The sequence below is a fragment of the Sinohyriopsis cumingii genome, chromosome 2, assembly GCF_028554795.1.
Source record: "Sinohyriopsis cumingii isolate HCF-2022 chromosome 2, ASM2855479v2, whole genome shotgun sequence".
Lineage (NCBI taxonomy): Eukaryota > Metazoa > Mollusca > Bivalvia > Unionida > Unionidae > Sinohyriopsis > Sinohyriopsis cumingii.
In genome coordinates, this window is record NC_142962.1 from 127867292 (window position 1) to 127895124 (window position 27833).

Sequence of the window (27833 nt, forward strand, 5' to 3'; positions counted from 1 at the left end):
GTTCTCAGTGATTTCGTGAATTATTACAGTTAGATTGAATGATAAGTTACAGGAGGTTGTGCATGAATGGAATATAGATTATATTCCTCAGTTAATGGCTGTCATTGCACTTCAGTGTTTTATTACATGTCTTTGTTGTGCCAAAATATAACAATTGTATGCAATTATGATTACCAGTCATCAGCTAGTGAAATTGGATATATATATCCCAAAATCTGAGGTTTATTTAGTGGAGTGGACTTTGTGCTAACGCCTTGGTACGAAGTTAATTAGAATTGGATATGGAAGTACAAAGTGATTATACAAGTTCAGACTATTCAGAATTTGATGACACGGAATATGATGGATATAGTACCTGTATGTTCCAGGTACGAGAAGAGTTCAAAAGAAAACTGGAACAAGAACATCTGGAAAAAAAAAGAAAAGCTGAAAAAGCCCAAATGGAACGTGAGAAACGGGTAAGTTAGACGAATCTGTATATAATTTCTTGCGATTTATTTTGTCTTGCCTGCAAAGCATCGCCAAGACAGACATATCACTTTTCCAACAACATCATACATGGCATTAACATAAGGAAAAATTAGGTGGATACAAGTGGGAGAAATACTGTGGACTTTTTAACAGGGTTATCAGCTTGTTCCAGATTAAACAAGAAGTACTTAAAATAGTTATTACATATTTAATAGTTATTTGTATGTATATAAAATATGCAATATAAGCATAATTAGTTATGTACATGTACTCACCAGTTGAATCTGTTCTTATCCATAATGGTAATTCCATCAGAATTGTGCATAAAGAGGCATAAATTCTTTAATTAAAAAAAAACATTTGCTATGTCTGTTGAATAAAATATTCAATGGTCCATGTCTGTGAAAGCAAGCTCTTAATTTTGCGAAGTATTCATTTCGCTTGGCTGCCTTGTTTTTTTTTATCACAGTTATGAAAGAGTCGGTTAATTTAAGTTAGTTTATGTTAAATACACAATAACATTTATAAGTATTTGATTGATCAAATAAAGTGAGTCAACCTGGTATACGACCAGTTCCGCTCGATTTTAAGTTTGTAGGATTTTCGTACCTGTTAACTTTTCTTTTATTCCACCTCCTTTATTTGATTCGAAAGACATAACGTGATAATACAAAGGAGGTCAGCTTTTAATTCAGTACAACAATACAACAAATACTTTCGGAAGTCAGTTGTCAAAACATGGTCAGCACTTAATTAGGTTCTCAGAGAAACGCTCATGGACATAGCTGTTATGGTAGATTGACACATTTTACATTTAATTACAAGAGGATACATTGCATTTATGATGATTACTCTTAAAAGGACTAAAAGATGGAACTAGAACACAAATTTCATTTGATAAAAAAATTATTTAATTTTGTATTTATTAAAGTACTGCTTCCACTCGGCGTGACATTTTCATTGATCGAAATTTCCTTACATATCATTAATTGTGATGTACTAGGAATGTTGTTTGGAAAGAAAATGTAAAAAATTGTATGAGCTGTTTTTAAATTTGATATTTCATAGTGTTTATTAAAATTTCCAGGTCCTATCTACCGTTTTCGACAATAAAACGAAAGATACATCAGAGTTTCAGTTACAGATTTTGATTGCGATTTTCTTCAAGTTCTACAAATAGGGATCAATTTTTTGGGGTATTTTCTGGTTTAAAAAATGTGATCAACACCTGACCCCGCGTTATAACTGGATTCACGATTTATCGAGGGAGTGGTGTGTATCTGAATTCTTATTATAATGGAGCATGCATTAGCAGGATAATGCTCTATATGTGTGTGTATGTATATATTTTCCAAAATTTCATCTTGTGGTCATATTATCGGAAAATTTACTATAAAAACATATAAAGAAGATTGAGTAAGTTACATTGATGTTCCTGATATTAGATGTACTAGAAAATGTGTCCTATTCAGTTCCAAATTTGCAGCTGCTTTTAGTACATGTACTAGTCTTATCCTTCCATGGTTAACTGTTCAAACTAATTATTTATAAAGCATCATTTTTTTATTTCAGAAAACAATGCTATGAAATTTCATACAGCAACAGTAATTAGTTTACCCTGTTATTTTTACACATGAATTATTTGACCACAAAATGACATACTACCTCAAAGTACATAAGATATTATTGGCAGGCATATCTGGTAAAGATGGATGGTGAATTTTTTGTTTGGTTATGTCCACAAATAAATCTTGGAGGAAGGTAATAAAAGTTGGTTGTTGTAGCTAGTATCACTTTTCTTAATTTGAGCCTAGGCTTAATATATTTTGTCATAAAGTGTTCATGTGGTGAGCAGTGCAGTAACCCATGTGGTGTGAGGGACTGATGTAACATCTGTAGTACAGACCCAGGGCAATTTTTCTGTTATAGGACATTGATAAATCCAAGAGATAAATTTGATCACCTCTCATGTTTAGAGGCAGTAGTCTTTAAACAGTTGGGAAACCATTGGCCATTAACCAAACACGCTCAGTCAGGTACACATTTATGGATTGTCCAACAAAAAAAAACAATTTGGTCAGCTTTGAATTACACTTTTTTTGGCAAATAACTCTATCGATTGGTTGACAAAGAAACAATATGTAACCTAGTGACATTTCAATTTTACATCATTAAGGACTTCATAATTAAGATTCCAATTTAAAATTGATTTACCATGAATGTAACATTTTATGGCATTTAGGACAGTTCCTTTAGCACTAATGCTTGACTGGTATTAACATTTCCTGCAATGAGGTTGTTTCCTATGCCACTAATGCTAGACTGACATGCATACAGAGTATCCATGGAACATGAAAAATGCTTGGCCAGGTACCCACATATATAACATGAAAAATACTTGGCAGGATACCCACATATATAATATGAAAAATGCTTGGCAGGATACCCACATGTATAACATGAAAAATGCTTGGCAGGATATCCATGTGCACAGCATGAAAAATGCTTGGCCAGATACCCACATGTAAAACATGAAAAATGCTTGGCCAGATGCCCACATATATAATATGCAAAATGCTGGGCATGATATCCATGTACACAACATGAAAAATGCTTGGCCAGATACCCACATGTATAACATGAAAAATGCTGGGCAGGATACCCATGTGCATAGCATGAAAAATGCTTGGCCAGATACCCACATATATAATATGCAAAATGCTGGGCATGATATCCATGTACACAACATGAAAAATGCTTGGCAGGATATCCATGTGCATAGCATGAAAAATGCTTGGCCAGGTACCCACATATATAACATGAAAAATGCTTGGCAGGATACCAGTGTGCAGAGCATGAAAAATGCTTGGCAGGATATTCATATGCACAATATGAAAAATGCTTGGCAGGATACCCATGTGCATAGCATGAAAAATGCTTGGCAGGATATCCATGTGCACAATATGAAAAATGCTTGTCCACATGACATGTTCTGGTTGATTAAAGTTCCAACCTTTTGATGCAAAATGCACAAGGATTATAAAAGCTTTCAGTTATAATATACCTTACAAAAAATCATTACAGTAATCAATTTTATTACACTTTTCAGAGTGTGAATTTTCTTTTTTATTGACAAGTATATTTTCTTGAAGTATAATTCTTTACTTGAACAAGTACACCATAAACTGCCTTTAGCAGCCACCTCAAGCAAGTTTTTAAACAAGTGGACTCTGAAGACAGGTAGTTGCTTATTAGAGGATTATTTCCACAGAGTTTGTGTGCAAGGGACCTAACAAAATGTGGCTGTTTAAGACAGATGGTTGTTCAGTAGAGCTGACAAGTAAGATAGGTTTGGCCATATGTATAATGACAAAAAAGCTTACATAGAATTTATAGCACTGCCTTATTTCACATCTTGTACTTTTAAAGTGAAATGTTTGCTGAACTATTCTGTTCATAGTCCAGATAGAAAATGAATTACCTTGCTACATATTTGCAGCATGCCTTGATTCAAAAGGTGACATGTGACAAATAACATATCTTGGAACATTTTCATTTCTAGTCTAGGTGGAATTCAACATGAAAATTAATTCCTGGGATCATGCATCAAATGTTAGTGACTTTTATTGTACTTTTATGTGAATATAACTTGACAGTATCTGTTTGATTTGATTTCTACTGGCTATTATGCACATTTTTTTGGAGGAAAAATCAATCAACTGTTCATTTATCTATTTCTCAGCTTAAGTTTTTTAAAAACATATTTTGAAATTTAAAAAAATTTCTTTTTTTCATATTGCCTTTTAAGATTTCATTCACAATTTTTGTATATGATTTTTAAAGAAAATTTTATTCCTAGCAGATTAAGACTTAACACAGTACTCCCAAAAGACTAAAGAAACAAAAATCCTTGGCTAAACAGAAGGAAAAATTAATATGAAATTTAAATTTTGATGCGTGTTCCTAGTCCCTAAATTTATTCTGGGCATTATACAGTACCTATCATCTCCCCTTGTATGCTGTGACTTTTTTAAAGTTGCCAGCACACATTTTTTTTTTATCTCCAACTGTTAGATACTTACAGTGTGAATACCCACATGTATAACATGAAAAATGCTTGGCCAGATACCAATACATTTATATTGTACAGAAAATACACGTACAAACAGTCAAACCCGTCAATGGCAGCCACCCACAGGAAAAGGCCAAACTAGCCTTTATACACAAATGAACTCCATAAAAGGATCACAATTAAATGTTTTTCTTTAAAGACAAATACATGCACCTTATACCATTGTTATTATTATTATTATTATCATAATCATCATCATCATTTCATCAACAGATTTATTTTAGTGCACTATTTAACAAAATCATGAAATGCATATATATATATATATATATATATATATATATATATATATATATATATATATATATATATATATAGATAGATAGATAGATAGATAGATAGATATGCATGTGTGTGTGTGCGCAAGCATGCATGCATGCATGTGCGTGTGCTATCAAGCTATATGGGGGCCAGAAATTTTTTAAAAACAATTCCAGGCCCCCACCATCTCTGAAAATTAAATGGTTGGTCCTTAAAGTTGAAAACTGACTTAATCTTGCAATGTTGACATAATGACATCTTTGAAGTACATTGACTGACTGGAGTTCAGTGAGTGCAAAGGAACATATTTATTCAGATTTTATGCTATGATTTAAACAATGCCTTCCTGATCATGCTACTATGGTGTGCCCTCGGGCATCACACTTTACTCCAATTAACAGAGTAACCTGGCTGTGTTGTTGTGCTGTAGACCAAGCAAAATCCAAAGTGTTCCTCATGAACTGAGGTTTAATTTGCATACACAACATTCTGATATACTGTTAGGCCTTGTATATGCGTGCATGGATGCATCCATCTATCCTTTACTGTTTGTTGTTGTCTTTTTATTAAATCTTGTTTTCAACCCACCAATAACAGCAAGGTGACTTTCCTCACAGCTCAACATGCATATCAGTTGACTATCACACAAATTGTTTACACATGGCTGATTGGTATTTGTTGAACCTCGATACATTCTGTTTCAGATGTAGATTATTAATTTTACAATCGTCCGAAGTTTGCTTGCTTACTCTAATGCTATTGTGTTTACTTTGTCCCATTGGCTAAAATAGGATGTTGAGACTGAGTGGCCCGTCTGTCGTCCCACCTGATCTCTTCCTTTCAACACGGCTAATCTAAGAAAAAATACATTAAGCATTGTCCTGCTGTTATATCCTGGGGATATTTACATAGTATATGTATAATAATCTGTATATTGTCTACTGATGACCAAGAATGTTTTGGATGTCACCTTGCTGGCCAGTAGCCAAAGGCACTATAGGTGTTTCCCTTGCTTGTGTCATTACACACAGTAATGCATTTGTTTTGACTTCACTTGGGAAGGTGAAGCAGTCATAGTCACTGTTTTCTAATACATTGATGATTAGGCAAACCGGATTCAGCTTGAAAATTGTGCATGAAAAGTGAAATCAGTGGTTGAAGTTGCTTTTCAGATCATCAGATTTTAACTAGTTATGTACAGGCATATCACACACAAGAAATTGAAAGAGCAGTCATGGGTAAGAATGTTGAAATCGACTCTGTAATGGGACAAAATCTTGTTACCAGACTAACTAAAAGTCAGTTTACGTGTGTGTGTGTGCATGCATATGTTTTTGTGAAAGACCGGGAGAGATTATGTCTTACATAAACAGTCTTTGAATACAATTCCAGAAACGTATCGAACCTAAGTCTGTGAAAAGTATTTTCAGGTGTTAATAACCAAATGATGTGATAATCATTGTTATTATTTCTCTTGAATGCATATATATCAAAATTATTGAAGTAAATACAGTTAAGGAAATGAAACCTTAATTAAAAAAAGCAACACCAAAGATTTTACCCAAAATAAACAAAATCTAACTTAGCCCAAACTGCATCAGCCTGCAAGACGGAGAAATCCATAGTACACATAATATGTGTCCAGTTTTGTTGGAAGCATATGCCACTTTAGTGTTATAATTGCTTACAGGGCATTCCAATGTCAGTTACAGCCTATTGCTCCAGGTCAAAGGCAGGTCTTCTCAGGTGATGAATGCTGGGAGGGTATCAAGACTTGTTCTCTTGTTCTTCCAGATGTTTGATTGTAATGATTAGGATATGGATAGGAAATGGTACATTAACAGATGGACAGGAAATGGTACTTTAACAGAGAGACAGGAAATGGTACTTTAGCAGAGAGACAGGAAATGGTACATTAACAGCACTGCAGAGTTTGCTAGTTTAATAGTAAAACAATAGGGTCTTCTGAAATGAATATAGAGCATGGCTTTATAGGTGCAACATTTTTTTTGTTATTAAGATTATCAAAGTGGCACAAACATTAGCATTAATTGGACATATCTGCTTCTTTAAATTGTGTTGTGTGTTTTTTTGTGTTGGTTTTCTGTTCACAGCGAATACACATAAATCATGTACATGTATCAACTTTGTCTAAGCATACTAAATGAGGACTATCTGAGAATATCATTTGTTGGATTTTATTGGTGTTATGGTTTGTCTGCTTGTGACAGATGTACTTTTTGTGTCAAGATCATGGTTGTTTAGTGTTTTCTTCACCTCATGACTGCCTGCAATAGTTAACATGTCACTGTACTGAATCTATGGCTCTCAAGGCATTGAGATGAAACCTTGTAGATTCACAGAATTGTTGCATTCAAAATTTAGGGCATCATGCGCAAAATGGTTGTCATAAATATTTGTAGGAACACCACTGACAAGGGTAGGTATTTTGTTATAAGTGCTTTTGTATTTTTCAGGAGAAAATTCTTCGAGCAGAGGCAGAAATTGTGAACTTGGATATCCCAGGAGAATTAGCTTTTGTGTTTAACAAGCTAGATGGTGAGTATTCTATAGTTTGATAATATGGCAATCGCTGACCATGTTATTCCTGAGAGCCTTTAGAGTGTGCCTTGATTTAGAGGCTTCCCTTGTACTGAGGTAGATTACAAGTAAGTAGCATCATGAAATCCATTATTATGTAAATGTTATATAATATGCTGTTTAATACTGAGGTACATTTCAACCAGTATTATGGAATCCATGATTTTTGTATACCCATGTTATATTAGGGGCTGTTCTATACTGAGGTAAATTGCAATGTGTATTATGGAATCCATGATCATACCAATTTTATATTAGGGGCTGTTCTATAATGAGGTAAATTGCAATGTGTATTATGGAATCTATGATTATACCCATGTTATATTTTATACTGAGTTAAATTGCAATGTGATTTATGGGGATCCATGATTATACCCATGTTATATTAGGGCCTATTTTATACTGAGTTAAATTGCAATGTGTATTATGGGATCCATGATTATACCCATGTTATATTAGGGGCTGTTTTATACTGAGTTAAATTGCAATGAGTGTTATGGGATCTATGATTATACCCATGTTATATTAGGGGCTGTTTTATACTGAGTTAAATTGCAATGTGATTTATGGGATCCATGATTATACCCATGTTATATAAGGGCCTATTTTATACTGAGTTAAATTACAACCTGTATTTTGGGATCCATGATTATACCCATATTATATAAGGGCTTATTTCATACTAAGATGCTTTATAGTGATAACTGTTGTATTAAGTGAGACATAAAATAATAGGAGACTTTCATTCTTGGAACATGAAATTGTCTACCATTATTTTCACAGAACCAATTTTATGGATATAGAACTACAAATATAAAAATTTATTCAAATGGCAGAAACTACCATAAAGAAATTTTATAATTATGGAACATTTATTTTAAGTTGTGCTGTGCTACCCTATGTGGTCTAAAAGAAAGACTTGTCTTTATATGAACAATATTTTCACAAAAGTTTGACATTCGTTCAGAAATGGTTGATAATAGCCATGGCAAAATAGTTTGATTTATATAGATGCATTTGTTTCATATTTATATGCAATATCCACAGTCTTTTGGATTGACCTTCATATTGTAGACACATTGTTTTCACTTTTGGAATGAATGAAGTAAATACTCTGTAATCCATGCAAATACTTGAAATGTGATTTATTTTTCATTTCATCCATAATCTTTATCAATTAACAAAATTTAAAGTAAACTTGTTTACAAAATTGCATTGATAGAGCAAATCTTGCTGTTCAAAATTTAGTTAAGGATTCTCTGACAGGTAACAGGCAATGTATGAATCAACACTGCAATATGACATGATGATGTATTTCAGACTGGAACACAGTTCATGATGACCGTCACATCATCTCCGTGGTGGGGGATGTCAAGTGTACGGACATGATGTATGCCCTCCCTTCAGACATCAACTCCTTCTTGATCAGCAAATTTAACAGCATTTTCTTTAAGGTAATTATACTTTTGTCTTTTCAAGGCATTTCAGATTTTCACCTTTTTCAGTCAAAATTTGAATTAATGACCCCAGCCTAATTTCTAAGTTTATGCTTGCATCAAGATGATTATGTCTGCTCAATAACTCAGGAACTAATGTTGTTGTGTTGTTGTAGGGTTTAACGCCATTTTTCAGCACAAGATAGGCTATACATGGCGGCCAGTATAATTGGTGGAGGAAGAACCCTGGAAAACCCCGGGAAGAACCACCAACCCACGAGAAGCTACTGGCAGGCTTTCTCACATACCAACGTTAGCTGAGCCTGAGACTCAAACTCACACAGACAGAGGTGAGATGGCAATGATCTGTAACGGTGAGCGCTTTAGACCACTTGGCCACTCGGGGCCCCCCAGGAACTAATGAATTTTAACCAAAATTAAATTGGACTGAATAGTAAAAAGAACTCACAGGGTTCATACACTTTCTTTATAAGTTTGAAACTAATGGCTTATGGTCTTGAAATCTTTGAAAATTTACATTTTATTTTCTAACCTTCATAAAAATCATTTTTGCTGGAATGGAGGCATAATTTTGTACATTGATGATCTTGTTACATTGTCTTGCAGATCTCTGTTTCATTTTTTTTAAGTTCTACTGGTCATAGGCTAGAAGACCTTATGGGATGTTATGTTGACCAATGGCCATTAGCACAAGTTTGTTATCACTACTTCTCCTAAACTACATGGAGGTTTGCCATGAAACTTGACACATGCATTCATCTCATGTTTAGTTGGTTCTAAATGAAAATGGTGCCACTTGGAAATCCAGTATGCTGCCACAGCAGCCATCTGGACTATCTTGTTCTTCCTGAATAGATAGATGGTCATATCAGCATGAGGTTTTCACTTAAAGACCTTATGATATCTAGGACCTAAGTGAAAATATTACTGAACTACTGTCCAGTTTGACCATAATGGCAGCCATCATGAAAATCTAATTGTCGCCGATCCTCCTGAACAGAAAGTCATCCTGACATGAGGTTCTCTAGAAGACTTCTTATAATGTCTGGTTGATGTTCCATGGGGGTCTGTTCTTGGACCTGTTTTCTTCATTCTGTACACTCAGCCACTCTCAAGTGTAATAGATCATCATCCAGTGTCTCACTAGTTGTACACTGGTGACACCCAAATATATAAATCTAGCCACCCAACTCACCAATTGTACACTGATGACACCCAAATATACAAATCTAGCCACCCAAATGAAGTTGATACTACCATCCAAGGTGTAGAGAGGTGCATTTCTGATGTGAAATCATGGATGACATGTAACAAGCTGCAGATGAACGATGATAAAACTGAGGCCATTCTGATCACAACACAAAGACTTTCTCATTCACATCCTTTACCTCAAACAATAAATATAAGCAATACCAACATTAAATTCACGTAGTCAGTATGAAACCTAGGTGTTATCTGGACAGTACTCTCACAATTGCACCAACATGTCATGAACATATGAAAAGCTGCATATCTTGAGCTGAGACACATCAGCTCCATTTGCAAATATCTTTCAGTTGATGCAACTAAAACACTTGTGTGTTCATTAGTACAATCAAGACTGGACTATTGTAACTCAATTCTGTCTGGTTTGTCTCAATATCTACTTCAGAAACTTCAAAAAGTTCAGAACACAGCTGCTCAGATCATCCTTAAAGTACCATGATCAGAGCACACCTTCCCCTGCTCTGCACCCTACACTGGACATCCATTCAATCCAGAATCAAACACAGAATTTGTTCTCTGTGCTATGTTTCACTGTTGGACCATCATACCTAACCAACCTCACCCATGTGTAAACACCAGCAAGATACTTAAGCTCCTCTTCTGACAATCATATACTCATTATTCCCCACTATGAAAACAAAGTCATATGGACAACGTTCTTTTGCATACCAGGGCCCAGCAACATGGAACGAATTGCTCACTGAACTTAGACACAAAGACAGTGATCTCATTCAAGAGTGCTCCTAAAACTCACCTATTTCAACTGCAAGAACAAACTTATAGACAATAATGTTTCCTACCTTAAATATTTTTCAGGATGTTTTCTAATTTCATGGTGGTTTTTTTTGCAATCATATCATGTTTTTTTATGTTATAGGTGTTGTCTAATGTTGTAAAACACCTAGAGCTTCTAAAGATTATGTGCTATACAAAGTCCTCATTATTATGATGATGATTATTATTATTATTATTATTATTATTATTATTATTATTATTATTATTATTATCCAAAATGACATGTTGCCAATCTGATGCCTAATATGGTCACCAGTGGTCATCCTGAAAATCTTGATATTGCTACTGCCCCTGAATGGAAAGTCATATCTATATAGGGTTTTCACTGAAAGACTTCTTAAGGTGTCTAGATGAAAATGGTGCTGTTGAGATGTCAAATATGGTCATGGCATCTATCTTGAAAATCTTGACAATGATGTCTAGTTGGTCCTAAATGGAAATGGTGTCAGTCTAACAGTCTAATATCCAATATGGTCACTATGGCAGCCAATTTGAACACCTTGTTATTGTTACTTCTCCAAAATGGAAAGTTGTATCAGCATGGTGATTCTACCAGAAGTCTTGTGATGTCATATTGGTCCTAAATGAAAACAGTGCCAGTCTGACATCCACTGCACCTGTTTTGAAAATCTTGTTATAGCTGAGGAATATCAGGGATGGCTTCAGAACTCAGCAGTTAAAAGGAAGAAATGGTCTTTTCTTGAACTCCTAGAAGTTCTTTTCTGCCAGTAGGCTCTACTGGCAGAAAAGAACTTCTAGGAATTCAAGATAAGACCATTTCTTCCTTTTAACTGCTGATGTTGGTTTGTATAACTCATCATTCTGTATATGGTTTCCACTTTTACTGTCTATATTTGAGGTCCAGAAAATTTATTTCTGAGACCCTGGAAAAGTACTTGAATTTAACTTGAAGAATATAAACTATGAATTCGTCTGATTTTCACCTTTTATCTGTCAAAATTTGATTGATTTAGCTACAGCTCCCCATTTGACTTCCATGTTTGCCACTGCATCCTAAACCAAGATTGTTTAGTAATACTACATTGATGGCATCTGTTGCCTTCTAAATGTATTTATAAATTAATTTTTTGTGTGTTTATACTTGTAATTTTTTGTATATGGGATGGTGACACTTTGGACATGTGTTTCTGAAACATGTTGTCTTAATCCAACACATTCTAGTCAGGGTATTGTTGTCTACCCTGTAAGGCAAGTTTTTTGATGCGAGCTCAATTAAGAAGATTTTTTGTTGATGTGAAAATCTTGGATATTTTGAGGGAATATTGTTGATATAAAACATCTTGGCCATATATTTTAAAGATGTCCTGTTCATTTTAACTTTATTTCATTTTATGTACCTTTTAATGAATGGTAACATCTTTACCTTTTATATTTTATTTTGTAATACTGTATGTTTATGTTTATTTAGATGTATCTTCCCAAATTGTTTTTGGTTTCAATTCTTTGTTTTAGAAATTCTTTTTTAATCTTTATCTTATTGCCTGTGTTGTTATGGCATGCCATTAGACTCTACATTTGTATTCTTCCATAATAATTACAAGAATCGTAACAGATTGCAAGAAAGTTATCAATGGTTTGCATTTAAGGTTAAATGTATGCAGAAATGTTTTTAAAACAATAAGTATATTCTGGGCTGAATGTTATTACCATTATATAAAGTACTGTATTATCTACTTGCTTTTAAGTTGGATCCAGTTGCAAACTGCACAGAACCATATCAGCCATCACATAATGCACCGGCAAATTTTGTTCATTGTAGTTTGTATTTTGAGTAATCAGTAAACTACAAAGACCCAGATCTGCCATCACATAGTGCACTAGCAAATCTGGTTCAGTGTAGATTTTTAGGAGTAATCAGTAGAATAAAGACCGCTCTGGTGGCCTTGTGGTTAGAACATCTGCCTCGGATGTGGGAGGTCGTGTGTTTCAATCCCCAGCAGTCATACCAAAGACTTACAAAAAATGGTACTAACAGCTGCCTTGCTTGGCACTCAGGGGTTAAGAGGTTAGTGTTAGGACTGGTCGGCCTGGTGTCAGGATAATGTGAGTAGATGGGACATCATGCTACAAGTATGCGGCATGATGCCCCAGTGCTAGACGTTGTAGTGATATGACTGAAAAATTGTCAAAGCTACATTAAAAATCCAAATCACATCACATCAGTAGAATAAACACTATAGACCAAGAATTTGCTACATAGACCCTGATCTGCTGACACATTATGCAATGGCAGATCTGTTTCAATGCAATTTGTTAGGAGTAATCAGTAGAACAAACAACATAGACCCTGATCTGCCAGTGCATTATGTGAAGGCAGATCAGTGTTTATATTGTTTGTAGTTGAACCAGGCTTGTGCCACATACTAGCTGCAAACTGCACAGACCCAGATCTGCAATCACATAATGCACCAGCAAATCTGAGTCTGTGTAATTTGTTAGGAATAATCAATAGAACAAACCCGAGTGGCCGAGTGGTCTAAAGCGCTCACCGTTCCGGATCACTGCCATCTCACCTCTGTCTGCGTATGTTCGAGTCCAAGGCTCGGCTAGCGTGGGTACGTGGGAAAGCCTGCCAGTAGCTTCTCGTGGGTCGGTGGTTCTTTCCTGGGTTTTCCAGGGTTCTTCCTCCACCAGTTATACTGGCCGCCATATATGGCCTATCTTGTGCTGAAAAATGGCGTTAAACCCTAAAACAACAACAACAACAACAATAGAACAAACAACATAGACCCTATCTGCCTGTGTATTATGTGATGGTGCATGAGGGTTTATATTGTGTGCAGTTGGATCCAGTATATACAGTATGCATTGATAATCAGAACCCATAGTTGTACAAAGCATTAGCATACAGACCATCCTGTTGTGAACATTCAATGTGAGATTATTATCTTGACCCATACTCAGTAGCAGAGAGACTTTTCTTCTTTTTTCTCACCTAGAAAAGATGATTCTGATTAAATACAAGATTTTAATGGTATGCATTTAAGTTGTGAACAGTTCAAATTAATTTCATCAACCTTTGATAATTTTCAGAGCCCAGAACTTTTTGGAGTTACCCTGAACCCAATACGATCATCTCTAACAAACCTTCAAGGGGAGAGCTTGAACAAGGCTGCCCAAGCGGTCTTTAAACTGGTAAGTTGTGTGCAATCCAACCTCATAAGACTGATCTTGGCTTCAAAGTCAACTATTACAATATATCAGCCAGTGTTTGATTTTCTCTAGTCATCTTGTTTCATATATTGTACTGTCCCAAAAGATTCATCACCCAAACAGCATCAGAATTGATCTGGAGGTAAAAGTTGCATTTGTATATGGCCTGAGAAAGGTAAACTACCTTGTGTAAGTCAGCAATGGAACAAATCATTTAGCTAAAATCATTTTGTAAATCTTGAAACTTTTACTTAAGTGTTTGAAAGATAACACAAATTATTCAGGTAATAGTTTATCTCATAAGTAATTGCTTGAATGTACATAGATTTGAAGCTTGAACCTAGAGATACGAAGAGAATTTAATTTTTATAGTTTTTTACTTGTATAAATATTGCAGGTTCAATGCCATTCTCTAATACTGTTGTCATAAAAAGTTTTTAGTTTTTGGAAACAGACGATGTACACAAATTTGTACAACATAGACAGATTTTGCAATCAGATGGTGTAATCAAGTTTATACAACATTGACAGATTTTGCAATCAGATGGTATAAACAAATTTGTACAACATTGACAGATTTTGCAATCAGATGATTAAACAAGTTTGTACAATGTTGACAGATTTTGTGATCAGATGGTATAAACATGTTTGTACAATGTTGATAGATTTTGTAATCAGATGGTATATAAAAGTTTGTACAACATTTACAGATTTTGCAATCAGGTGTTATGTTCAGGTTTGTGCAACATTTACAGATTTTGCAATCAGATGGTGTAAACAAGTTTGTACAATGTTGACAGATTTTTCAGTCAGATGATTAAATGAGTTTGTACAATGTTGACAGATTTTGTGATTAGATAGTGTAAGCACATTTGTACAATGTTGATAGCTTTTGTAATCAGATGGTATATTTAGGTTTATGCAACATTGACAGATTTTGCAATCAGATGGTGTAAACAAGTTTGTACAATGTTGACAGATTTTGTGATCAGATGGTGTAAACACATTTGTACAACATTGACCAATTTTGCAATTGGATGGTGTAAGCTTTGTACAACACTGACAGATCTTGATATCAGATGATTCATCCATAAGATATCTCAGCTTCAGGAAGTCCTAAGTGTAAGAATTAATGATACAAATTCATTTAAGGTATGGGATTTGATGAAGTAATAAATGTTTAACTTTATACAGAATTTGACTTTTATTTACCACCCTACCATCAGTAGTTTAAGACAATCCTTTTACATGTTTTACAACAGCAAATGGCATACCTTTTATACTCGTGTGCAAGTTGGATTCAGCTGTACAATGTATAGACCCAGATCTGCCTTTGCAAAAATGTAGCGGTAGATCTGTGTCTCTGCAGTTTGTTGGATTAATCAGGAGAATAAATGGCTTAGACTCTGATCTATCAGTGCATTATTTTTTGACAGATCTTGGTCTATGTTGTACCTAGTTTATAAGCAGGAATATATGGTATGTTGTTGAAGATTTTGTGCACTGTGATACCATTGGATTTAAACTAGATGATGGGTGTAGAAATGAAAAGATTTACCATTGTGATTGTTAATTATGAATTAGAAAGTCAATACCATGTTCACATCATTATAAAGTTAATTGCCAGTTTACTGAAAAGATTTGTTTTCTATTGCAGATTATGAGGTTTATGTATGACAAGAACTTGTCAGACAAAAGGGAAAGGGTTTTGGCAGCTTTCATTGTGCAACAGGTCAGTTAAGTTGGACAGTTTGTCCTTTGATTATTAAACAGTGAGTAGGAGATCTTGATTATGCCGTCACAAGGGCTGATTCCATTGTAGATAAGGTATAAGGGGAATTGGGAAACTTTGCCTTTATCTGCACAAGACTGAATTTTGCAGAACACCATGTTATTTTTACATAATATCATCACTTCCATACATTCTACCATACTTGTATATATTTACTACAAAGTTAAGTGGCAATTTTGTCAAAATTTGAATCTGATTCTTCTATATTCTTTTTTACAGTCTTATCATTTGTTGCAAGGTCATGCTTAAGATATCTTACCTAATGTGTGGATTGATATCTTGTGTAATGTGTATAAGATCATACTTGAGATATCTTACTTAATGTGTGTAAGGTCATACTTGAGATGTCTTACCTAATGTGTGTAAGGTCATACTTGAGATATCTTACATAATGTGTGTAAGGTCATACTTGAGATATCTTACCTAATGTGTGTAAGGTCATACTGTAGATATATTACATAATCTGTGCAATGTAACACTTGAGATATCTTATGTACTGTGCAAGGTCATACTTGAGATATCTTACCTAATGTGTGCATGGCCATACTTGAGATATCTTACCTAATGTATCCAAGGTCATAATTGTGATGTCTTACCTAATGTGGGCAAGGTCATACCTGAGATATCTTACCTAATGTGTGCATAATCATACTTGAGATATTATACCTAATGTGTCCAAGGTCATATTTGAGATAACTTGACCTTAGGTGTGCAAGGTTATCCTTGAGATATCTTACCTAAAGTGTACAAGGTCATACTTGAGATAGTGTACCTAATGTGTGCAAGGTGATGCTTAAAATATTACAAATTTTACTAATGTGTAAGACATTTTATTTATTGTCACTTAACTAATAAGCTAACAAAGCTTACATTTAGAACTTATCAGTGGTCAGGGTCCAGGTTTTGGTATTTGTTGAGTTGGAGGAAATGTGGAAACCCAAAGAAAATCATCAGAGGTGTACACCAAGTACTCCTGTTGGCATGTTTGGACAGGTTTCATGGTTTTGTCCATAATAGAGAAAACTGGAGAGGAACACCAAACAATGAACAACACTTATACTTGCGCACTCTTGCTTTCAGAATCAAAGTTGAGACTACACTGGTACAAATTAAATGTCTTAGCCACTGTGTGTGTGCTGTTCACTATTCTATAAGGCAGACTTCTGATGCATTATTTGAATTGGTCTGTAGCAAAAGTTAGATAATCTTTGCTCGGATGTGCAATGAATTCAGTTTTAAAGGGGAATAAATTGAGTAGCTGCAGGAGTTATCCAAGTGGCCAAGAGACAGTAGATTATTTAATATGAATAATGACTTTCTGGAAATTAAACTTGAAGCTTGAAGATGACCAGAACTATATGATGGATAAAGAAATGAATATGTTCATACATTGTAAAAGATTGTACTCCATCTCTTAGTAATTTACACTGTTGGTAAAATGAAATATGTGCAAGCCATGATTGTAGAATGAATACCATTTCAGTAATCAAATCTTTCACACAATTATATCTAAAACACTTCACAAGCATGCACATACTGTACATAGTGTACTATCTGAGATGCTGCTGTTTCTAGAAGTTCCGTTCATTCCATTTGCAATTGTATATGAATCTACCAAGATCTTCACAATTAGTTATCCATCTTCAGCAGTCAGGTTTTTAAGGTCCCTACAGTCACATTTACTGCACACAGCGGTCAGGTTTTAAGGTCCCTACAGTCACATTTACTGCACACAGCAGTCAGGTTTTTAAGGTCCCCCCAGTCACATGTACTGCACACAGCAGTCAGGTTTTTAAGGTCCCTACAGTCATATTTACTGCACACAGCAGTCAGGTTTTTAAGGTCCCTACAGTCACATTTACTGCACATTTACTGCACACAGGAGTCAGGTTTTTAAGGTCCCTACAGTCACATTTACTGCACACAGCAGTCAAATTTTAAGGTCCCTACAGTCACATTTACTGCACACAGCAGTCAAATTTTAAGGTCTCCACAGTCATATTTACTGCACACAGCAGTCAAGTTTTAAGGTCTCTATGGTCACATTTACTCCACACAGCAAAGTTCTTAAGGTCCCCACAGTCACATTTACTGCACACAGCAGTCATTCACCTATTCAGATGGGCCACATTTTTGCATATTTTGGAGGTGGCTGCCTATTACATTTTTGATTGTACAATTTTGCTTAGTTACTTTCTTCCTAATATTTCATCAGAAAAGTTTGCAAAATGTTTTACCTGTTTTGCAGGGTCTACAAAATGTTTTACCTGTTTTGCAGGGTCTACAAAATGTTTTACCTGTTTTGCAAGGTCTACAAAATGTTTTACCTGTTTTGCAGGGTTTACAAAATGAGAGCCTGCGAGATGAGATTTACTGCCAGCTTGCGAGTCAGACATGGCAGAACCAGAAAATAGGACCTGCAGAACGTGCCTGGATACTGATGGCCAGCTGTCTTAGTGGATTCCCACCCAGCTCCAGCCTTTACAAGTATCTTCTCAAGTATGAACAATACTTCACTATTATTTCATAAAATTTATATCCTCACTTCAAGAACCAGGTAGTGTATAGGACTTGCATTGTCTGTCAGGAGTCTGTCCTCCGATTTTAAGATCCTAAAATGCATTACCTGATCATAATATATCAGAAATATATCCACTACCTCGAAAATCTGGCCCTATAAAGTGGAAGAGATGTTAGCCACAGCCTTTAGCTTGTTTTAGCAACAAAAGTGTTATATAAAAATTGTCTCCTTGCCAAGTTTGAAGACAAGAGTTGTCTTCCTTTGAATAGAGGACTGTGCACAAGTCCTGTCAGTTAGTCAATTACTATTTCTACTCATGCTAGGAAGTCCACATGCTTTTGAAGCTTCAAAAATACGAGTTTCATTTTACTCATTTGAATCAACTGAGCGATTTTTTTTATAGTTTTCTCACAATGGGGAAGCATACTCCAGCAATTTTTCTTTCTTTTTTATGATTACTTTGCACTTTATTTGTCTAAATTTATCATATGATAAGCGTGTCAGTACCAGTTTAATTGCCTGCTCTAAGGTCTATAGTCCTTCATTTTAACTCGATCCTCTACTTTGTGAATTCTGTCGGGCAGTTGTCTGTTATTACATGTTGTAAGGTCATGCATCATGCATGTTATTTCAACAGTTATTTTATTTTTTTTATTAGCTTCCACTGCACAGAAAGTTCTACTTGAGACCTGGCTGATTTTTTCTGTGTGGCCATTGTTTTATCTGTCTCTTTATAACTGTTACAGTAATAGGCAGAAATAAATTTGTGGGATGCAGATGATTTAAGCTGGCTGAAGGCAGTCACTCTACCTGTATAACTGTATTGGGTGCAGCTCAGACTGGGAACATTTTTTATCTGCTCATACAAAACCTGCTTCATCATCATTCTCACCTGAGCATGCTGGATTAATGAGGTCCATTCCTTGCTGGTCAGTTCAGACCATCTGTAGTTACACCACAGTGGTTTTCTTTCACTCATGATTGGGGCCCCGAGTGGCCGAGTGGTCTAAAGCGCTCTTCGTTACGGATCACTGCCATCTCACCTCTGTCTGCGGCGGTTCTCGTCTAAGATTCAGCCAATGTGGGCATGTGAGAAAGCTTGCCAGTAGCTTCTCGTGGGTCGGTGGTTCTTTCCAGAGTTTTCCGGGTTCTTCCTCCACCATTAATACTGGCCGCCATGTATAGCCTATCGTGCTGAAAAATGGCGTTAAACCCAACAACAACAACATCACTCATGATTACCCCTACTTTCATTGCCAAGAACAGGCTTCTGTTCAAGGGAAATCTGTCCATTGCCTTGAAACCTCATTTGGCTCAGTGGCTTCTACAGGACTCATGAAGAGTTCTCTTGTGGTACCTGAAGTGATCTGAGCCCAATGGGATCCACAGTTCTGAAGTGGTACCTGAAGTGATCTGAGCCCAGTGGGATCACAGTTCTGAAGTGGTACCTGAAGTGATATGAGCCCAATGACATCCATATATATAGGACCCTAAAAGGCTTCTGAAGTGGTACCAAAATTGAACTGAGAAGGTCAAAAGAGGGAGATCTTGCTTGTTCTTGCCATTCAAACATAAGAAACATTTAATTTTAGGTTGGAAGTCTGGATTTGCAAAGTAGCAATTTCTAGCTAAATAGAAGATAGGTTTGACTAAAAGGAAGTCACTTTGTCTTGTATTGTTTTCTTATTCAACAACTACTGCTGAAAACATTTATGAATTTGTCATGAATACCAAGAGCTGAATATAGAATCCCCAAAAACTAATATTGAGACAATTTTGCAAGTGCTTCCCAAACCTGTGAGTATGTTTTGATTCAACACTGCAAAAGTGGTTCTTGAAATTTCATGCTGAATAGAGAGCATCTAAAATGCAAAATAACCAATTAAATTATTCTGTTTATCACTTTTGTAAAGTGTTTTCTCCATGCCCTTGTAATGTTATAATTACATATAAAGAAAATGATCTCAATGTGAGTAAGACAAATTTAACAGCAGTTTCCTGTTTTAGATATGTGTCTGATGTGGGGATAGATGGGTACAAGTGGTTGTGTCAACACAAGGCCCTGCAGTGTGCCAAGATTGATGCCCAACTCAGCCGGATCTATCCACCCTGCCTGCTGGAATGGCGGGCATGTCAGAGAAAAGCATATATGGCACTGGAGGTTAAATTTCCAGATAGTAAGTGTTTGCTAAAGAACTGCCATTTTTTATCTGTGCAGAAGTCATTAGTGTTGACAAAAATTATAATTACATGTAACTTTAATAAATTTTCTCTGGTGAGAAAAAGTGAAACACCAGAGTATTTGGTGCACATAGATCTTTGGTACAAAAATATTCACCTTTTTGCTCATAATTTGTTTTTACAACTTCTCAGATCCACAATGTAATAATTTGTTGCCAGTGGCCGGTAACAGGTTGTTAAGCAGCACAGCAACATTTATTATTTAAAAAAATATGAAAATGTAACATTTGCGATATTTTTTTGTATCATTCCTGACTTCTATCATTGTGAAAAGCTCATTAATTTAATTGACCATTTTCCATTTTTTTGTTGAGATAACATAGCCATTGTTTGCTTTCAAGATAAATTTAATAAGTATTTGCTGCCCGCTGCTTGATACTTGTACTAGATAGTAATAAGCTGTTAACATCTGCTCGCCAAAGTCGGCAGAGACCAATTGTAAATCATATTTGTTGTCCATCTATCTGTCGTCTGTTTGGTTTCTTCAAGATAACATTACTGGGAAATCAAATTTAGTAGGCAGTTTTTGTTGAATAAAAAGATTTAAATTCCCATCTTTCAGTGTTAAGATCTGGACAAGTTACTAGTCATGATTGTCTGTGATCTGAACTTCACTTCCACAGCTCAACTTTACCAAAGGTTGTTTGAATAAAATAAAATTTGGCCTGCTGTTCTGTGTTGATGAGACTTAAAATGACTTGTTTCAAGCATGCCTCAATATCATTTACAAGAGTTATGGCCCCTGATCATACATAGTCGTGGCTTTTGTTTACGTGGCATAACTGTACCAGAGTACATTGTATTTTGTAAAATTGGGCTTTCAGCTTTATATTCATTCAAACTGGAAGGAGTTTGATTTCCTAGCATATCATGTCATCATTTATTGGGGCCATGGCCCCTGATTTCCCATTATCCTAACACTGGTTACTGCAGCATAACTTCACCATTTATTGTTGCATTTGAACCAAACCTAACCTGCACCTTGGCACTGATAAGACCTTGAATTAGTTTGATTTGTAGCATTCCATGATGTAATTTACTTGAGTTTTGGTTCCTGTTTTCCCTGTTCACCTGAGACTTGTTCTGCTGCATATATTTACCAAGGACTGTTGAATTTAAGCTAAATTGGATAGGCAGCTTTAAGTTTTTGAGACCTTGAACCATTTCTATCTTCCATTTAGAAGAGCTGAGATCCCTGATAGCACAGCCTCCTTAGTTTGCCTTCCCAACACAAGTTCCTCTGTTTATGGCCCTGTTGAGCAAATATTTTTAATGTACCTCTCACTGATAGCAAATTTGTTTTGGTGGAAGATAGCTTCACCATTTAGTTTAAACATTAAGCCAGATTCTCCATCTCCTAGTTGTGTTTACACTTGTGTCCTCCTGTGTTATGTATGGCATCAGTCATAGTATAAAAAGGTTGAAAACAAAGATCCTGTAGTTTATAATCCTTTTTGTCAGAGAAAGGGTATATTTTTGTCTCGCCTGTGCAAGCATGATGAGAGTTCAGTAGTCACTTTTCTGGTGCAGGTCTGTGACCTTGGCTTGTCACCAAGTTAAAGGTTTTGCATTAAATTTCTTCTACATCACTTCCTGAAACTCTCTGATAATATCACTGTAGTTCACCAGTTTATACTGTGATAGGCTTGGCGTTATGATGCTGTCCATCTTGCCATCATCATGATGAACAATATTCAAGTTTTGCATGAAAACTTTTGAAGACCCTTATCTTCTGTATCTGAAACTGTATACTATATGTATACTAAACTGTATAATATACGTATACTAAGGGTATCAAATTTATGTCTTAAGACCTAACCTGTATAATACATGTATACTAAACTGTATAATATATGTATACTAAGGGTATCAAATTTGTCTTAACACCTGACCTGTATAATATATGTATACTAAACTGTATAATATATGTATACTAAGGGTATCAAATTTATTTCTTAACACCTAAACTGTATAATATATGTATACTAAACTGTACAATATACATATACTAAGGGTCTCAAATGTATGTCTTAACACCTAACCTGTATAATATATGTATACTAAACTGTAAAATATATGTATACTAAGGGTATCAAGTTTATGTCTCAACACCTAAACTGTATAATATATGTGTACTAAACTGTATAATATATGTATACTAAGGGTATCAAATTTATGTCTTAACACCTCAACTGTATAATATATGTATACTGAACTGTATAATATATGTATGCTAAGGGTATCAAATTTATGTCTTAACACCCGAACTGTATAATATATGTATACTAAGGGTATCAAATTTATGTCTTAACATCTAAACTGTATAATATATGTATACTAAGGGTATCAGATTTATGTCTTAACACCTAAACTGTATATGTATACTAAGGGTATCAAATTTATGTCTTAACACCTAAACTGTATAATGTATGTATATTAAGGGTATCAGATTTATGTCTTAACACCTAAACTGTATAATGTATGTATACTAAGGGTATCAAATTTATGTCTTAACATCTAAACTGTATAATATATGTATACTAAGGGTATCAAATTTATGTCTTAACACCTAAACTGTATATGTATACTAAGGGTATCAAATTTATGTCTTAACACCTAAACTGTATAATGTATGTATACTAAGGGTATCAAATTGCCTTGTCTTGCTCATTTCAACTGCCTAAGCAGAAATCATGTTTGTTTGATACAAACACCATCTTGCTTGTCTTAACTGACAAAACAAAGTACATTTCCTTAATGTAAACATTGTTGAAGTTTTATTAAACATTTTCTACATTGCTTATTTTTATCTTTAATTTAACAAAATTTGTTGGATAAGATTACTATGCATCTGACATTCATATGCTCGTATGGGTTGTTATAGGTTCACTGCCATTTTTCGGCACATGATAGCTATACCTTACATTATAAATTGACTTCACTGTAAGTCAACATCCTCCTTTTTTATTTTTATTTTATATACAAAAATCCAATTTTTCTTTGGCCATCCTGTATGTTAAGGTGTATTTTGCAAGTCAGACCCACCTGAAGAGATGACTTGTCAGTGAGACAGAGTTGCACTTTGGATAAATAAACAAGCCAAACTAGATGGATGGATGTATTAAATATGTTAACATCCAAATTAAATCAATTAAAATCAATAATGCTTGACTTTTTAAATCAATTTGTATGATAAATCCAGGATTCAATTATAGGTCATTTACCAGTATAAAAATAGTGGTTTAGAATGATCCCATTCACAATATGCTCTAACACATTTTATCCCACATAGCTTAAAAATAAACAGGGAAAGGTAGCTGAAAAATAAACCTGGAAAGTCAAGTCCACATTTTTTCATTCACAGTATTCTATAAATGTCACTGATGTCATGTGGTACAAAGTCCAAGAATTCATCCACATTGTCTGATAAAGTTCTGAAATACCTCTTTATGATCTAGTCATTGCAGCTATCATCTCACTCTTCTCTATTTTGCCATATGTGGGTGCCTATGTTGAGAAAACAAAGAGGGTGCTACCTCTACAAGCTAAGGGATTACGGTCAAACATGCACAGGAAGTTGTAGAACTCAAGTTGCCAGGGAACAAATACATGTATTAAAATTACTACTCAATCAAAAGTGAACACTGCCTTCTCAAGCCAAGGGCTTATCGGGTCATGTGCACTGGTAGAAAACTTGAACAATATCACATGGGAATTAAAAATTGAACTTATGGGAAGGGAAAATACAAATTAAATCAAAACTTAATTGCATCAGACAGTGTTTGTACAGCAAAATGCTGGTTGGTAGAACTTGTTGTAGGGTTTAACGCCATTTTTCAGCACACAATAGGCTATACATGGTGGCCAGTATTAATGGTGGAGGAAGAACCCTGGAAAACCCCAGAAAGAACCACCGACCCTCGAGAAGCGAATGGGAATAGTGGCATAAACATATAAAAATCTTTGAATTTACAGCATCTTTGTGTACTGTAACATCTAGAGTTTCCAACATTACCCCTAGATTTATCAATTTGTTAAGTATTTCACGCTTAGAAGATGACTTCTACTCTGCATGAATCAAATTGTTGGTAAAATATATGAATTTGCAGTGAGATTATATCAATTTATTGAATGAATTGCCATCTTAGCATTCTTTCTTGCCATTTTTGGCAACTACTAGCAACACCATAGACCTATTTATATCAACTTTTGAAAGAAAACCCACAAAACGTTTGTTGTATATTCTTTATCTGTATCTGTACAACTGCTGTGATATCTTGACATACCTTTAGTAGATAACTACATAGCACTTTGACAAATCATATAGCACAGAACCGAATAGCATTGACAGGTTCTTCAGTGCATAACTAACTAGTGCTTTGACAAATCATTTATCACATAAATAGCACTTTCACAACTGCCTCAGCACATAACTAAATAGTGCCTTCATAAATTCATTAGCACACAACAATATAGCGATTTGACAAATACCTTAGCATACAACTAAATGGCACTTTTACAGATCCTTTAGGACATAAGTAAATAGCACTTTGACTGATCCTTTAGCACATAGCTCTATAGCACTTTGACAGATCCAGATCCTTAGCACATAACTAAATAGCACTTTGTCAGATCATTTAAGACATAACTAAATAGCACTTTGACAGAGCCTTAGCACATAAATAGCACTTTTGACAGATCCTTAGCACATAACCAGTGCTTTTACAGATACCTTAGCACATAAATAGCACTTTGACAGATCCTTAGCACACAGCTAGTGCTTTTACAGATCCTTTAGCAAATTACTAAATAGCACTTTGACAAATACATTAGCATGTAACTAAATATCACTTTCTCTATTTCCTAACTGACATGCCACTGACTATATGTAATGTTTTAACAACTGCAAGTCATATTATTTTGACATGTCTTTAAGGGATTGATCTTTGTGTTTTCCAGATGTTATAATGATAGGCCACATTGAGTCATGGACAACTGGGGAAGAGTTTGCAAGACACCTGCTTAATTTAAGGTAAAGCCTGAAGTGAAAAGAGTTCAGTGTACAGCTCTCATTATAATGCAGTCATGGGGCTCCATAACCACCTACTGTGCATAGTACCATACATCGGTATGGAAAAAAATGATCAAAATTTTTACATATGAGTGTACTTTTGTCAGGTGGTTGGTGGGAGGGTGTAAATAAAATGCCAGCAATACTAGCAGTTTATGTACATTGGGTGTTTTTTCACTGCATGGTATTTATCAGTTTAGTTTTGTCCAGTAATAATGTTTCAAAAAGTAAAGAAAAATATACCAGGCTTCAGGTTGATTTCTCTCAAACCATGTTGTCATACATATAATAGATTGAGTCAAACAAGTAACAATAAAACAAATATGCAAACCCTTACTTTTAATTAATATATTTGCCAGTTAAAATTTTTAACAAGTCAAAAGTGATTCAAATTGATGAAAAAACACCATGACTTGCAACAAAAAAAATATTGCATTCTGGTCTATACAACAATAGATCACAGAAAGCTGTGGCCATGCTGCCGCTAACCCTTGAAGTGATGTATCATGGGTAATTTCAGGTGTGCAATAGCCTGCTTGGTATAAAATATCTGACCTTTCCTGAATACAGGAGTGGCTAATTAGAGCCTGTGGCACATTATGGTAATGTCAAAAGCAAGTACAGTAGCATTGGTGTAAAGCTTTCAGCTGAAGCTGAAAATTATATTATTATTTTTTAAATATTTTGATTATTTTGGCTGTGTTGTCTATAGCGTTACTGTATTATATCTGAATAATGTTATAGTGAAGTACATTATAATGGAGAGTTGTTTTGGAGCAGAGTGTGTGTTTATGGTAAATCATTTTTTTCTTAAGATTGCCAGAGCATGTCATGAGAGGTGTAATCTTTTATCAATCCATTAACATGTTTATTTCATGTACATTCCAAAGGTGAATTATTTGGTGGTATTCTAAGAAAAACAAATGCATGTATGTAATTATGCCCTTTGTTATTAATGATGCCTCCAAATGGTTTAAGTTGTCTTCTTCGGATCAATCTTATAATTGCCTCCTAACATAATCTTGTCATCTTCTTCCCCAGGGGCCTACATGAGAACAACCTGGGATGGACAGTGGTGTTGCAAGAGGACCTGGATTATTATGAGCTGATGGGATATGAATATGTCCTGGATCTTATCAGTGAGATGGAAATTGCACCTGGATTTCCAGTCTGTCGGTCTTATTTCTTGGTGTCATCTGATCGCAGCAGAGAGCCTCAGAGTCTTAGGAGGGGAGTCTATCAAAAATCGTATGTTTGGAGATTATGTTCATTTTTTCACATTTAGACAGATGGCAGCATTGTTTTATTTAATCATCTGCTTTTGAAAGATATTTTGGGACAATTTTAGCATCAGAACCTCATCTTTGATAAATACAATGCATTATTACTTACTTAAACTTTTTCACTTCCTGTGGAGCATAGATCAGATAAAACTCCCCATCTATCAATCAGTAGACATTTTAGTTATTGCTGTGATGAATGGGTGATTGGCCCATCCAATTTCACCAGAACCCTGTTAGCCATTGAGATGGATTCAGATTCCTAGCTTTCAGATTGACCAGTTCACTACCCACCATAATTGGCTCTACTTGGCAGTCTTAAATTTTGGGAGATGTCATGCATTTGAATTGTCTGAAGCTTTGGAAGATTCACTACAATCACCTATATTTCATATGTTAGGATGGGTTTTAATCTTGCATCTAATCAGACAAGCTTGTTCCCATTCTGGAGGTTGAATTCCAAGTTTGGTCAGCTTTAAGCTTATGTTATCATTCTTGCACACAGGGTCTATAATAAAGTGAGATGTGTACATGTTAATGAGATATCTTGCATCTGATTGCCTGAGATTGCTACTGGTCTAGATCTGGAGACTGTGTTTCTCATCCAATTTCTGTAAAACTTTGTAAATGGGTTTATATAAAAATCTTAGATGCCTTTGATGATGAACAAGAAACTGCATAATTATTATGCCATTATCTTTTGAAAGAATTTATCAGGATATGTTGTCAATGACAAGAGTTTTAACTCATTCTTCAGCATAAAATAGGCTA

The 27833-nt window shown here is 35.0% G+C and overlaps 1 protein-coding gene across 2 annotated transcripts in view; it reads left to right on the forward strand.

The window, feature by feature from the left end:
• LOC149805795 (unconventional myosin-XV-like) overlaps positions 1-27833 on the forward strand; it is a 180016-nt gene that overhangs the window by 70301 nt on the left and 81882 nt on the right. For both annotated transcript variants that reach the window (XM_089950497.1, XM_089950496.1), the window contains exons 15-23: positions 369-458; positions 7342-7423; positions 8786-8919; positions 14038-14139; positions 15815-15889; positions 18288-18448; positions 20478-20647; positions 25671-25743; positions 26824-27030. In XM_089950497.1, coding sequence (XP_089806623.1) covers positions 369-458; positions 7342-7423; positions 8786-8919; positions 14038-14139; positions 15815-15889; positions 18288-18448; positions 20478-20647; positions 25671-25743; positions 26824-27030 — 1094 coding nt within the window. The remainder of the gene's footprint in view (positions 1-368; positions 459-7341; positions 7424-8785; positions 8920-14037; positions 14140-15814; positions 15890-18287; positions 18449-20477; positions 20648-25670; positions 25744-26823; positions 27031-27833) is intronic.